Source organism: Alligator sinensis, unplaced genomic scaffold (genome assembly GCF_000455745.1).
Source record: "Alligator sinensis unplaced genomic scaffold, ASM45574v1 scaffold783_1, whole genome shotgun sequence".
NCBI lineage: Eukaryota > Metazoa > Chordata > Crocodylia > Alligatoridae > Alligator > Alligator sinensis.
Window position 1 is genome coordinate 54,727 of NW_005842197.1, and position 14,861 is coordinate 69,587.

At 52.5% G+C, this 14,861-nt stretch overlaps 1 protein-coding gene across 1 annotated transcript in view; it reads right to left on the reverse strand.

Annotated features, from left to right (window-relative positions):
* Positions 1–14,861, reverse strand: part of LOC102388859 (receptor-type tyrosine-protein phosphatase kappa-like) — a 42,848-nt gene that overhangs the window by 11,580 nt on the left and 16,407 nt on the right. Inside the window, exons 11-15 of the mRNA XM_025207500.1 lie at positions 12,491–12,530; positions 10,570–10,675; positions 9,661–9,728; positions 9,294–9,442; positions 9,001–9,088 (exon numbers count right to left, since the gene is read on the reverse strand). Of these exons, the coding sequence (XP_025063285.1) occupies positions 9,001–9,088; positions 9,294–9,442; positions 9,661–9,728; positions 10,570–10,675; positions 12,491–12,530 (451 nt within the window). The remainder of the gene's footprint in view (positions 1–9,000; positions 9,089–9,293; positions 9,443–9,660; positions 9,729–10,569; positions 10,676–12,490; positions 12,531–14,861) is intronic.

A 14,861-nucleotide genomic window follows, 5' to 3' on the forward strand; every position in this document is an offset into this window, starting at 1 on the left:
TCCAGCCCTAGGAAATGTCCCCCAGCTCCTTGTGAAGACTGGGGTCACCCCAGAGCTGTGCAAGGGGCTGGGAAGCATTCTGTCCATAGTCTCAGTTCCACATGCCCAAACTGAGACTCATTTGAAGATGCTGATTTTTAGAAGGCAGATCCTCAGATCATCTTGAAAATCAGTCTCTCCTAAGGTCATTTTCACCCAAATCACAAGTCACTTTTGGAAGCTGTGTCCTTAATGTGTGTGTTTCACAGCAACACTGATTTAGTTTGTATGTATTATCAACACATAGGTGCTGCAATGCCACAGGATAAAAAGGGGGATTAATAAAAGGGACTTATTCCTATGCACTTTATCTGGGCACATCAACCATGTGTAGAGGTCCACTGGGTGAATTTATCTAGTTTTGTTTCACAAACTTCACATGCAACAGTGCTTAAAATATATGCTTGGGGACTGACTTAACTTCCACGGAAGCCAATGGTGCCTTGCAGTTGATTAACTTCAATATGTGCCAAAGAAGTCGAAAGATACAAAAGGTGTGCTATACACTCCTACATCCTAGCATCAAAAATAGGCATGGCCTCAGCCTTCTGCTTTAAAATCTATGGTGTGGTCTAGAGTAAAGGAAGTAAAGGAAGAAAGAGTAGAGGAAGAAACACTCTGCTGCTGCCTCTATTAGCAGTGAGTGGGTTAGAAGAGGAACACAACAGCCCAGCCAAACTATGTCTAATGGTCTCAAAAACAAAAGACACTCCACGAGGCCAAATTCTGTATTGTTCTGGACCTTGTGAAATCCCATGGATATCTGTGGGGTCGCACAAGAGGAAAAAAGGGCAGAATCCAAACCTGTGGGTGGATCCAAGTTGAAAATTAAGCCAGTTTTAGCACCTGCTTCATATTTACGACATTGCTCAAAGTGCTTCAAACTGCAAGTGAATATTTGTGCTGGAAAGTCTGTTATGGTATCTCCTCAGGACCAGGCCGGTATGTGCTTACTTCTAACCATATTAAAAAGTAGGACTAACCTCAGATTACTACTGTTACACTGCATGCAGTTTACTGGATTCTCTCTGTTAATGGCTGAACTTTTTATATAAAGACCAAACATAAGTTTTTGATTTTCTTAGACTAGTAAGAGGTTGTTTTTTTAAAAGAAACTGCTGCCCTAAGCAAATTGCAAGTCTATAATATTTCCATTAAGAGATCTTACATTCCCAATGTCTAGTGATTTCAGTAATATGTTATGCAGTCCAGAAACATGGAATGAAAATTGTTCTTGTGACCACAGAAGCATTTTAGATCCTTCCGGTGAGGCCCTTATCCAGGTCATTTCAATCTGTTTGATTAATGTTTCCTTTTTTCTCTGTCATTACTTATAGGGAAGTGGGGGAGGTACAGATTTCTTTCAGAAGAATGCAGTCTAAATGGAAACAGATTCGCATTTACAAGACTTTAAGAATATTTTCCTTTATTTCTTCCAAATCAATAGAATCTGGCAGGTAAGTCATAATGGGCTGCACTCCAGGCCCCAACATGGCCCCCTTACAGGGGTTGACTGAAGGAGCAGTGGGTACATCCAGAGCATTCCTGTATTTCAGCTCTCTACTGTTAGCAGATTTCTTTGAGGACTGGTAGCATTCAGTACAAGTTGGAGGAGCCCTGAGACACCTCTGTTTCTTTGGATTAGTGGCAAGAAAAGGGGTGGGCGGAGACAAGTGAACTCCAGTATGTCCCTGGGACTGGGAGTTGTACTAAGCAAAGCTTGGCTAGACCCATGTGTTAGCTGAGCTAGAGGCTTAGGCTTACTTAAGATGGTAGGAAGGGCTTAGTGTCTGAAAGTCCCCTAAGTTCAGAAAAGAGCTGAACTACTGAATTAAGCAGTATTGGACACCATCCCATAAGGATAAGAACAGACTGAGGACACTCAGGACATCTTTCTTGATGAGGTCAAGATGGGTTGGTACCAGCCTCCAAAGGGCAGTTTTCTGCACCTTCACAGCATCAGTGTAATCGATCAGCAAGACTGTGGTTTTGGGCAGTGGCATAAGTCGGGCAGAGCAAACATGGCAACCAGCCTGGGCGCTGACTTGGGGTGGGATGGGTGGGACAGGGGAAGGACAAGCAAAAAAAGTGGTTGTTGACAGCTATGTGATTGCAATTGTAAACTGCAGCAGCAACTGGAAGTCACTGCTGCCCCTGTGTACCGGGCACCTGGCTAGGTCCCTATGCTGCTGGTTTTGACACTTGGTAAAGTCCTTCTGTAACCCAAAACTAGTATAAGAATGGAGCTATAGTGGCTGTTGACTCACTGTGTATCTCGCGCAGACTTGTAATCAACCTAAACTAGTGATTAGTGAAAAGATGCCTAGCAAGCTAAGTTTATGCCTCTTCTCTGTTACCGTGTGTGCTTAGCACTGCTACAGGTATCATTAAAGCTCTCCCTGAGTAGCACCAAGGGCCTAGAATGGTATAAACTCAAGTATATGCTCTGAGAACCTAATCAGCATGTGCATGCTGGTTTTGTCATTTGGATATTTGCATTGTAGGTATTTGCACAAGTGAATATTAAATTTGGTGGCATCACTTCTATAAGTTTGGTCAGACTTTCAGGTAACTACATGTAACCACATATAAAAAGTTACTTGTATGTAGTATACTATAGTTACTTTTTCTTCCTGTACATTACCTCTTCACTTAAAGCCATGTTCCTTATTCTGGCATGCCTGTGGGTATCAGGGGGGGGGGTGGGACTTTATGTCAAGGAGCACTACACATCCTCTGCCAGCAGTATGGGGTCAGGGGAAGGGCGAGCTGAAGTGCTCTGGGTCAAGATCCAGGGGGGGCAAGGCGAGAGGGATTTGACGGTGGGGGTCTATTACAGACCCCCCAATCAGGAGGAGGAGCTGGACAGGGAATTTTCAGGCCAGCTTGCGGAGACACTAAAAGCAAGGGATGTAGTTGTCATGGGCGATTTTAATTACCCGGACATCTGCTGGGAGGAGCAGTCAGCCGGGACGGACCGCTCCAGGAGGTTCTTGGCCGAGTTGCAGGACCTCCACTTGATTCAGGAGGTGCACAGTCCCACCAGAGGAGATGCTCTGCTGGACCTGGTCCTGGCCGCAGGCGACGACCTGGTAAGAGGCCTCCAGGTTCTTGACCACCTGGGCAATAGTGATCATCGCGTGCTGGAATTCACCATCCAGCGTAGAGTGTCAAGGGCCCGCAGCAAGGTGGTGGCCCTAGACTTCAGGAGGGCCAACTTCAGTGAGATGAGGAGATTAGTGGGAGAGGAACTGGGGTCCTTGAGGGCAGAGGAACTCAGCGTCCAAGAGGAGTGGTCGTTCCTTAAGGAAACGATACTCGGGGCCCAAGGGGTGTCCATCCCGACAAGAAGCAAGGCGGGCAGGAGTGTCCAAAAGCCCCCCTGGCTCACCAAGGGTGTCCGGGAATGCCTGCTTGCCAAAAGGGTGGCGTACGCCCGGTGGAAGGGGGGTGTAATCTCCAAAGAGGAGTATACCTCCTCTGCTCGGGCCTGCAGGCGGGCTGTTAGGAAGGCCAAGGCGGAGATAGAGCTCGGATTAGCGTCCAGGATTAAGGATAACAAAAAGTCCTTTTTCAAATATATTGGGAGGATGAAGAAGGCGCCGGGTAATGTGGGGCCCCTGCAGGATATGCGGGGCAATCTGGTGGTTGCGTCAGAGGATAAAGCGGACCTCTTTAACCAATTCTTCACCTCCGTTTTCTTGTGCAGGGACCGGGACTTCCCTGCTGTGATAGAAGCCGGACGCGAGGGGATCGCCTTCAGACCTCAGGTTGGGGAGGACCGGGTTAGAGAGCTTCTGGAGGGGCTGGACGCGTTCAAGTCAGCGGGTCCGGATGCTCTCCACCCCAGGGTGCTGAGGGAGCTGGCTGGGGTTATTGCAGGGCCCCTGGCACGGCTCTACGAGCGATCGTGGTGCTTGGGCCAGGTGCCAGACGATTGGAAGGTAGCTAATGTGGTCCCCATCTTCAAAAAAGGGAAAAGGGAGGACCCGGGCAATTATAGGCCCGTCAGTCTTACCTCAATCCTGGGGAAGCTCTTTGAGAAGATCATCAAGGAGCACATTTGTGATGGGCCGGCATCCGAGATGATGCTCAGGGGCAATCAGCATGGATTTATTAGGGGGAGATCATGTCAGACCAACCTGATTGCCTTTTATGATCAGGTCACAAAGGCCATGGATGCAGGTGTCGCGGTGGATGTAGTCTTTCTGGACTTCAGCAAGGCCTTTGACACCGTCTCTCACCCCATCCTAATTAATAAACTAGGCGACTGTGGCATAGATGCCTACACGGTCAGATGGATTGCAGATTGGCTGAAGGGTCGCACTCAGAGGGTGGTGGTGGATGGATCATATTCGACTTGGGGGGAGGTGGGTAGTGGAGTCCCCCAGGGCTCGGTCCTGGGGCCTGCGCTGTTCAATTTCTTCATCAGCGATCTTGATGTTGGGGTGGAGAGCAACCTGTTTAAATTCGCTGATGACACCAAAATTTGGGGGGAGGTGAGCACGCTAGCAGGGAGAGAGAGATTGCAGAAGGATCTGGATAGGTTACAGGGGTGGGCAGACAGGAACAGGATGCGTTTCAATACGGACAAGTGCAGGGTGCTGCACTTGGGTAGTAGGAACCAGCAGCACACTTATAAGATGGGGAGCTCCCTACTTGAGAGCACGGAGGCGGAAAGGGATCTTGGTGTCATTATTGACTCCAAGATGAACATGGGCCGACAATGCGAGGTCATGGTTGGCAGGGCTAACCGGACCTTGTCGTGCATCCACAGGTGCATCTCGAGTAGAGCCAGGGAGGTGATCCTCCCCCTCTATGCGACGCTGGTCAGGCCGCAGCTGGAGTATTGTGTCCAGTTCTGTGCGCCCCATTTCAGGAGGGATGTGGACAACATGGAGAGGGTCCAGAGGAGGGCCACCCGCATGATCCGGGGACAACAGGGCAGACCCTACAGTGAGAGACTGCGGGACTTGAACCTATTCAGCCTCCACAAGAGAAGGCTGAGGGGGGACCTGGTGACCGTCTATAAACTCACTAGGGGGAACCAGAAGGGTTTGGGGGAGACGCTGTTTCCCCTAGCCCCCGCTGGCATAACAAGGAGTAATGGGCACAAGTTGATGGAGAGGAGGTACAGATTGGACATCCGAAAAAACTACTTCACAGTTAGGGCGGCTAGGAGCTGGAACCAACTTCCAAGGGAGGTGGTGCTGGCCCCTACCCTGGGGATCTTTAAGAAGAGGCTGGATACTTACCTGGCTGGACTCATTTGAGTCCCGTTTTTGTTTTTAGGGTGAGTGGTTTTGTTTGTGTTTTTGGGTTGTTCTCCCGCCCTGGCGGGGGGTCGGGCTAGAAGATCTATTAGGTCCCTTCCGACCCTGAAACTATGAAACTATGAAACTATAGTTGTTCAAGATGCCTGTCCTGTCAATTCTGCTTTCTTATCTTCTTACATATTAGTCAAAATAATTTTCTCTGAATTTAAAAAATAACAAAAATATTGAACAATTTGATTTTATGTTAATATTCTGCAGTTATTGAAGTCAGTTCTATTAAAGAGTATCTGCAGGAGAAAATTAATGAGTTTCAGTTCTGAGACATGTTTTAATAAAGGATAATGTGATTCATCAGAGAAACTGAAGTTTGTGAAACTAATTTGAAACCCTATAGTGTTAGGCTATTAGGTCTTCCTAATCTTTAACGTTAAAGATTACTAAGTGTTCATTAATTTTTTCCTTTGGCTTATGCTTCTCTGGGTCAAACAATGATAGCAGTTTTAATTGACAAATACAGACTCATATCTGAAATATGAAGTATGAACTAAAATGATTTCAGATTGAAGTAGAATGCCTTACAGGAATTTTTCTCATTTGCTGCACTGCAGAGAAATGTGCAGAAAGACAGTGATGCTGTCACAGAGCACTGAGGTGCCCTGATCCCAAAGAGGAGAAATTGCTAGGGAGGAAGCCCTAACAGGGAATAAGGAGCCCAGCTGTGGGTTGCCAGGGCAACCAGAGAAGGTCAGCTGACCAGAAGGGGCAGGGCTTCGCTCCCTTATAAACCCTAGGGGCTGGGGCCAGAGGCAGTTCCCTGCCAGCAGCCATTGAGGAAGGAGCTCTCTGCCATGGAAGAGAGGAGACACCTGCTGAAAGAGCGGCGCTTGACTGCTGTGGGATGAAGAACCCCAGTAGGCTTGAGCGTGATCATAGCCGGGCGGCTTTTGTTTATGTTGTAGCCTAGGGGCTTGTGCTTGTGTTGCTATTTGTTACACTGGTGGTTTGGGTGAGGCTACGAGGGGTTGGAGGAGGCCTCATAGGGGACCCACAGCAGAGTGGGAACCCCAGCGCCAGTAAGAGTGCAGCATTCGGGGTGTACAAACCCCAGTCCCAGAGAAAGGGGCAGCTGAGAAGCCCCAGAGAGGAGGCATTGCCGAGAAGCCCCAGTGTGGGCAGGGTGAGCCCTGAGAGAGGGCGGCAGTATTGAGGAGCGTCCTGAGAGGGGGCAGAAGCCCCAGAGAAGGGGGCAGTTACTGAGAAGCCCCAGTGTGGGCAGGGTGAGCCCTGAGAGAGGGCGGCAGTATTGAGGAGCGTCCTGAGAGGGGGCAGAAGCCCCAGAGAAGGGGGCAGTTACTGAGAAGCCCCAGTGCGGGCATGGTGAGCCCCAGAGAGAGGGGGCAGTTGCCAAGAGAAGCCCCAGAGAGGGGGCGGCATGACTGAGGAGGCCCAGAGAAGACAGAAAGGGGCCAGATCATAACTAGGATGGGACATACCATCTATTCCATCGTCGAGGTGCGGACTGTGGTATAAGGGAGGAAATGGAGCCGCAGATAGCGCCCCCTGGCAGTGGGGCAGTACAAGGGCAACCTCCCGCTAATTAACACCAATTAATCAATTAACAACAAGGCATGGCAGGCGAGTAGGTGGGCGGTTGCCCCAGGAACAGGTGTGCGGGCCACGTTTAGCTTGGCCCAGAGCGGATACCTGTTACAGGAGGCCTTGCTCAGGCAGAGGAAGGGGTAAGTATCTGGCAGGAAGAGCTGGATGATGCGAGGACTGGAGAACCAGGAATGGGATGAAATTCAGCCGTGGAAAACACCAGGTCACACTTGGGATTAATCACAGAAACTCCTCCTGGAAAATGAAACCTCACCATTTGGAAATGGCAGAGGAAAAGAGAGACTGGGGGATATTAATCGGCTACATGATGACTAATGAGACACAAATGTGTGGCAGCCTTGGAAAAAATCAAGCATCATTTCAGTACAGATCAGAAGATATATTTCCAGTGCAGCTGGGACAGCATTCATAGGGAATTTGTGAGAAGTGCTACCTACAGTGCTGGTTATAGGATGAGGCTTGTCCCTTGCACTCTGGGCATTTTCTGGCCACGGGATACTGCTTTTGTGCTTTCCCCCTAGCTTGCTCCTCAGCCTTTTGGCTAGGAGCAAGTAGGACTAGGGAGCATCTGAACTCCAAGGCTTCTGGGTCTGGGGTTTGCATGTAGGATGTCTGCCATGAATTACTGCGTTCAGTTTTGGACCCCCACTGCAGAAAGGATGTGGACACATTGGAGAGTCCAGCGGAGGGCAACAAAAATGGTTTGGGGGCTGGGGGACAGGACTGGTGAGGAGAGGAGGAAGAAAATGGGCTGATTTAGACTGCAGAAGAGAAGACTGAGGGGGGATTTGATAGCAGCCTTCACCTCCCTGCAGGAGGGCTGCAAAGAGGATGGAGCTGGGCTGTTTTCAGTGGGGGCAGATGGCAGGACAAGGAGCAATGGGCTCAAGCTGCAGCAAGGCAAGTTGAGGTTGGATATTAGGAAAAACTCTCACTACTAGGGGAGTAACACACTGGAACAGGCTCCCCAGAGAAGTTGTGAAATCTCCATCCTGTCTGATCCCCCAATTTATTTTCCATGCTGTAGCAATGGGAAGGAGACAAATTCAAGGCCAACCTCTGATAATTAAATTTCATACCTGGAAAATTATAACAAATTGATAAATTTTCCATCTATGGAAGCTAATTATTGGGGGTTCATCTTATAATCAGGGTTGTCTTCTTTTCAAGAAAATAATAGTAGTTGCAAGCTGCCATAAAGAAGAGGGAGAAACCTTATTCCCTTGACACAGAGGGCAGAGCCTAGAGCACTGGGTTTGCACTAAAGCAGAACAGGCTTGGATCAAATCCCAGAAACCCTTTCTTGCTGGATGAGCAGCAGGACCGTGGGACACGCTGCCCGGGGAAACAGTAGGATCCCTTTAACTGGAAGTTCAGAAGAGGCAGGACAGGCATCTGCATACACGGTGAGGGATCAGGGCACCCAGCCTCGGAGCAGAATGGTGAGAGCCCTGGGGTCCCTGGGACCCTGCGATGCTAAGCACAACCTTGAACTTAATGCACACAGGGATCACTTTTCCCACGACTGGAGGAAAGACACCTCTGGGGCAGCTGCTGGGCAGCACTGCACAACGGCTTCAGGACAGGAAGAAAGTCAGATGCAGACATCCAGCTAATGTGTGACAGGACAGCAGGGTGAGCATGACGTGGGACAAGGCTGCACCTGCCTTAATGCTGGGGTAGGTGAGGCAGGCAAGCCTATATACACTAAGATGGCAGCTCCCACAGCCCAGCAGCCTCCAGGACCCACTCCCAGGGGCCAGCCTGGACTGGGATGGTGCAGAGATCCCTACTGAACCACCTTCCCCCCCCTGTATTCAGCACCTAGGCATCCTTGGGGGTCTCCCACCTCTATCAAGGGCTGAACAAGCTGCTCCACTTTGCTGGGATCCCAGCCGGGTTTATATGGCTGTAGCTTCTCCCTCATAAAACAAGCTTCCCCAGGGCTCAGCAAAGCTAAATAATTGCACCCACCCCCAGCAGAGCCCAGCTATTGCCAGAGCTGCTGCCACCTCCTCCCCGTGCCCGTGGGCCACACGCCACAGAGGTGAGAAGCTCTGCTCACATGGGATGATGTTCTTGTAGCGGTTCTTGCCCTGGTTGCAGGGCTCCTTCCCAGCGTCGCAGGCATGCAGCAAACCTGAGATCAGCTTCTGCAGGGAAGAAGGAGACACTCCTGGTAAGCAACCCCCAGTTCCCAGCCACACTGTGCCAGGATCCAGGCCCAGCCAAGGCTAGAGGACACTGCACTGCCTCAAAGCACCAGGACCAGAGCTACCGAGGTCGAGGACAGCTGAGTGTGCAACACAAGCAAAGCTACCAGCGCAGAAGAGCAAGATGGTGAGGTCAAGCACCGACCTGATACTCAGCTTCGCACCCAGCTTTCGGCCTCTCAAGGTCTGTGTCTTCTTCTGCCTCCTCCTCCGCTGCCATTTCTGCTCTCCTAAACCTCTTCAGAGTCTCCAGCAGTTCAGGCACCAGGATCTGAGTGTTCAGCTTGCTTGCCCCTATTGCATACACAAACCAGGGGTTAGCACATCTCTGAGCCTGGCTGTGTGGAGGCGTGGGGCCGGGTGTGCTCCCCATGGGAAGGGCCCCATCCAGGGAGGGTTACCAGCCCCTCTCCCTGGAAGGCACTGCAGCTGCCCTGCCTGTGCTGGTGACCCCTCCACCAGCATGTCTAAGAGCCAGGCAGGTCTGACACTGGTCTCTGCTCATAGCACACCTGCTCGACTCCTCCTCAGGGGGATCGTGCCATTGCTCTCATGGTCCTTTGACTTCTTCCGCTTCCTCCTGCAAAATGGCATTGTGAGACCCATGGAAAAGCGTAGAAGAGACAAAGCGGGGAGGGAGCATCAATGCCCAACACCTCCCTGCCAGGGGCAGATGCTTCTCTGAGCTCTTGCAACCATCATCTTTAATAAGCCAAGGCAGTTCCCTGCAAGAAACCACAGGCACGTCTCTTGCCTCAAATGTCCTGGCCCTGCTGCATGCTGGGATAGGTAGCCTCAGCTCCACAGCCCTCCTGCCAGCCTGCACAAATGAGGTGTAACCCTCGTTAGCTGCCAGTACAGCTGCAGGCCAGACTCCCTGAGGTTACATCTTCCTTCATGGACCCATCAAGGGGCGGCTCAGCTGTGATAGCTGTCAGGGGGAGCAGGTACCCCCAATACTTCCACCACAGCTTAGGCCCTGACACAGCAGGGTCCAGATCACTCTTCATCAGTGGCTGGATGGTGCTGGGGTTTTAGTCTATAGGAGGGGCTCTGCATCTGACAGCCAGACTCCTGAGTCACCCCTTCCCTGGGCACTGCAATGAGGGGGGAGTTCAGTCCTTAGGAGTATCAAGACCCATTCATGGTATCGGTGACCTGACTGGTGCAATAAGTCCAAGTAGAGAGGCTGCCTGTGTGGAGCTGAGCTGTGGGCTGGCCAAAAGGCAGCTTCCCAAGCCCCTTGCCTGCCTTGAGCATGGACAGCTGCAGCTTCCCTCAGCATCTGGGGCAAAGATGGGGTGAAGCCCCCACTCCAGGCTGGGACAAGTACCCTTGAGGTCTAAGGCACGGCAGTCTCTGCTGGGGAGCAGGGAACTGGGCAGGAGATGCCCTCAAAGGACCGACCCACTTGCACTGACCTGGAGAGCAAGACCAGCACAGCCATAGCTACCAGGAGCACCAGGACCGCCACCACCACAGCCAGTGCTACAGCTTTACTCAGAGGCTCCTCCTTCGAGACCGACCCTGCAGCAAACACAACACCAGAGCCAGGCTGTGGCACAGCTCCTGCAATGAGCTGGGACTCGCATTTCTACGAGGAGACCCACAACACGCACTCCCTTGTTACCATGCTGGAGGGCAGGAAGGACAGGCATGTGCCTAGTGTCTGCCCTTTGCAAAACTGAGCTGGAGGCAGCCCGATGCGAACCCCAGAGCTCTGCAGTGTCAACACCCATGGGCTTTCTGTGTGCCCATCCTGTTTGTACCATCGTAGGGCAGCGATTCTCAACCTGGCTGCACCCTGGGGTGCCATGAGATCTTTTGAAGGGTGTCCTGAGGTGTGAGGAGATGAGTAGATAAGCACAGGATCAGGTTTGTCCCTGTTTGGAGAATCCCCTTGCCTCCCCAATCTCACCCCCTCTGCAAGGAGGGAAGCATTGTCACAGGTATGTTCATCTTTGAAATGGGGTGCTACTCAATTCACAGGAGTTATATAGGGGGGCTTGAGTCCAATGACAGGGGATTTGGGTTCAAAGAACCGCTGTGAGAGAGGCTCTAACCAAGACCAGGCCCATGGTGCCAGACCCACAGACACCCAGGGAGATAAAGTGTCTTCCCCAAAGGGCTTCCAGTCAAAATAGGCAATAAAGGCAATAGGGAAAAGAGAAAGGACTTCTCCTTGGTTGCAAAGAGGATGGAGCTGGACTGTCCTCAGTGGGGGGCAGATGACAGGACAAGGAGCAATGGGCTCAAGCTGCAGCAAGGCAAGTTGAGGTTGGATATTAGGAAAAACTCTCTCACCAGGAGGGTGGTGAAGCGATGCTCCGTCCTGACCCAGATGAGTGGGTTAAATTGGAAGCAGAGGCCTGTTCCCTCCCCACCGGGATTCACAGACCTGGGGCCACCAGAGGCCCTTGGGAAGATCCAGCCCCGACCTCCTACATCACATGGGCCCAGGGGCTGCCCCATTTATTTCTGCCATTCACATGCTGCCCTTCCCAGCACAGGCTGAGGGTGTCTCACCACAACACAACAGAGCAACTTGAAAGGGCAACGAGAATAAACGAGACAAAATCAAGGAGAGAATACATGAATCCACCTCCCAACCTAGCTTTGGCTGCTGAATGCCTGCCCAAGCAGGAAGCTATTGCAGCACTTCTGGAAGGCGTCCAGGTTTGGGCTCCATTGGCATCAAGAGGGAGGCAGCTCCAGAGCTGAGGATTGCTGCTGAGAACGTTTCCCCGTGTTTTCCCCAAGTGGACATGCTGAACCTCATGGGAAATTGCTCTTGGCTGATGCTAGGGATTGCAGGTGTGGAAAGCAGGAGGACCCATATGCGTGCAGGGCCAAAACTGTCGAGGGCCTTCTAGGTCACAAGCACCTTGAATTGTGCCTGGGAACGGCAGAGGCTGGAGGACTGATGTGCTCCGGGACAGCCACCCCCGACAAAGGGGCAGGACTGGGGTATTGCCCTGAAGACCGAGCACTGCATGTTGGGTCCGACAGCCCCTGTGGGCAGCAGCTCCCTATTCAGGACAACTGTGCACCCCAGCTACCCATGGGGTGGCCCTCGCACCCTGCCAGGCTTCAGGCTGCTCCCAGCCGGAGCCGAGATGCAGCCGAGCAGCAGGGTTGGCTCTACAAATTCATGCAGCTCCATGTCTTCCCTTGCCCCCTGCCCCTGTGGGCTAGACCTGCCTGCCCAGCTCTGAACCAGACCTGACCCCGCGGGCACCAGAGCTCCTAAAAAGGGAAGAATGTGCCCAGGATTTCTCCCTGCCTCCAGCTCAGAGCCAAGTCTGGGAAAGGACTGGAGCGACAGCAAGAAATGCCACTCACCAACAGAGAAGTCGTAGTGCACGCAGCTGGCTTTCTCCACCTGTGGAAGAGCAGAGGCAGGAGTTACAACCATCTCTGCCCTCTGGAGCAAGAGCAATCTTCACACAGCACCCAACACGTCTCAAAGGCTCGTTATGTCTCTCTGGAGGAGCCGGGGCTAACTCTGCAGATGGGGAAACCGTGGCAGACCAGGGTCAAGTGCTTCTGCACCCATTTGGCATAGTGCTTGGTTCTGAGAGAGACCAGAGCCTCAAGATGAATAGCTTGGGTTAGATGAGTTTGTCCCCAGACCGCACAGCCAAGCAGCAATACAGAAAAGCAGCCAAGGAAGCATCCCCTACAGAGGAAAGCAGCTCCCAGCCTCCTGCTTTCCTCTGTAGGGGATGCTCCCTTGGCTGCTTACCCTGTGCAAGCCTGTCCCACAGGAAGTGGGGAAGCCCCACACCTAAAGATATGAGCTCTGAGCTGGACAAGCTTGGAGCAAAACCCCCAGCTTAGCCCGGGGTTTGGAGGGCAAAGGGCAGAGCAGAGGGGACCTGGGTGCTCTCCCAGGACAACCCGCCACAAGGCAGAGGGGCTGGCTGCTTTCAGCCTCTGCCTCAGCACAGCCAGGAGGGGCTGAGCCCTTCTACAGGAGTGACCCTGCCACGCTGCTTGGACATGCTTCACCCCATCCAGCTCTTCGCTTCCCCAGCCCAGGGCATCAAGGGCAGCTCCTGGCATGGCCAGGAACCCAGGGGAGGGGTGGGCTCGCTGTCACTGGTACATGGAGTCCTAGACAATGAGGGTTGGAAGGGGCCTCAGGAGTCATCTAGTCCTGGTCTTGCTCTGAGCAGGGGGTTGGACTAGATGGGACCTCCTGAGGTCCCTTCCAGCCCACATCTCCTATGATTTGTATTCTAATCCAACCCCCTGCTCACAGCAGGACCAGCCCCAACTACACCATCCCACCCATGGCTTTGTCTGACCAGGCCTTAAAAACCTTCAAGGATGGAGACTCCCCCACCTCTCTGGGTAACCTGTTCCAGTGCTTCACCACCCTCCTGGTGAGAACCATTTTCCTAATATCCAACCTCGACTTCCCTTGCTGCAGCTTGAGCCCATTGCTGCTTGTCCTGTCATCTGCCCCCACTGAGAACAGCCCAGCTCCATCCTCTTTGCAGACCCCCGGCAGGGAGGTGAAGGCTGCTATTCAATCCCCCTCGGTCTTCTCTTCTGCAGACTCAATTAGCCCATTTCCCTCTGTGGAGGGCCAGTAGGGGCGCTCCTGCACTGAGCCACCCACCTCACTGCACCCCACCAAAAAACACACTTCGAGCATCTCCCCTGGGGCACCTACGTCTGGCCAACCCCCTTCCTGGAGCACACTTGCAAGCCTGGGGTAACTGCTGCCTCCACAATGGCTGGGGTCTTTGTTAGGACTCTGTGCCACCCGGGGTAAACAGACCCTGTAGACCTTGGGGCTGCTTAACCCACGGGGGGATTTTGGGTGCTTCTATTAGCCTGAAGCATTCACAAGCAACCTGCAGTACAGGAAGAAAGCAAAAAGCCAAGCCCACTCTAGCTAGCCTAGCTGGTCCTTTCCCTCTTAAGCACACGCAGAGAGGAGGCATGCTAAAACAGATAGATTTATTGATCAAAGAGGAATAGGGTGAGGAAGGGATACAAAACAACAGAATATAGAAAGAAAATCACCTTGTGCAAAACAGTGCAGGCTGGTTAGTTAGCCTTTGGATACACGACTAGAACGCTTAAACCTAAGTTCTTGGCTAGATTTCAGGTAAGTTACTCCCATCCATGTCCAGAGATTTCTGGAGGCCCATAGCTTGATTCAGTGACCAGAAGATGTCTCCCCCTCGAAGATGGAGGGACCCTTTAAATAACCTTTCTGACCTCATCACCTGGACCCAGCCAGAATCAGGTATGTTCTGAGCACCGCTGATGCTGACCAGTGAGTTTGAAACATGCCAGCCCTCACCATGAGGAGTGACCACTGCCTTCGGACCACCCCTCCAGGTGAATGGCAGGAGGGCTACACCCTCAGCCTCTCCTCACCACTCATGCCCCCTGTGGCAGAAATGCCCTGTCGGTGCCCCTCTCCAGAGATCTGTCTCAGCCAGCCTGGGAGGCGGCGGTTGATCCCTCACAGCGGGGATCTCCCACCTGGTCTGCAGACAAAAGCCTGGCGCCTGGGAGGCGATGCTCTGGTCACCTGGGCAAGGGGGGGGAAGACCCGGCCCTGCGCGCGGGCCCAGGTAGCCAGGGATGCTTGGCAGATTGGTCGGCTTGTGGCCAGTATTGGCAGCTTTGATTGGACCGGGCTGCTGAGGTCAGGGAGGTGATAAAAAGGCCTGGGCCAGGAAGAAAGGCA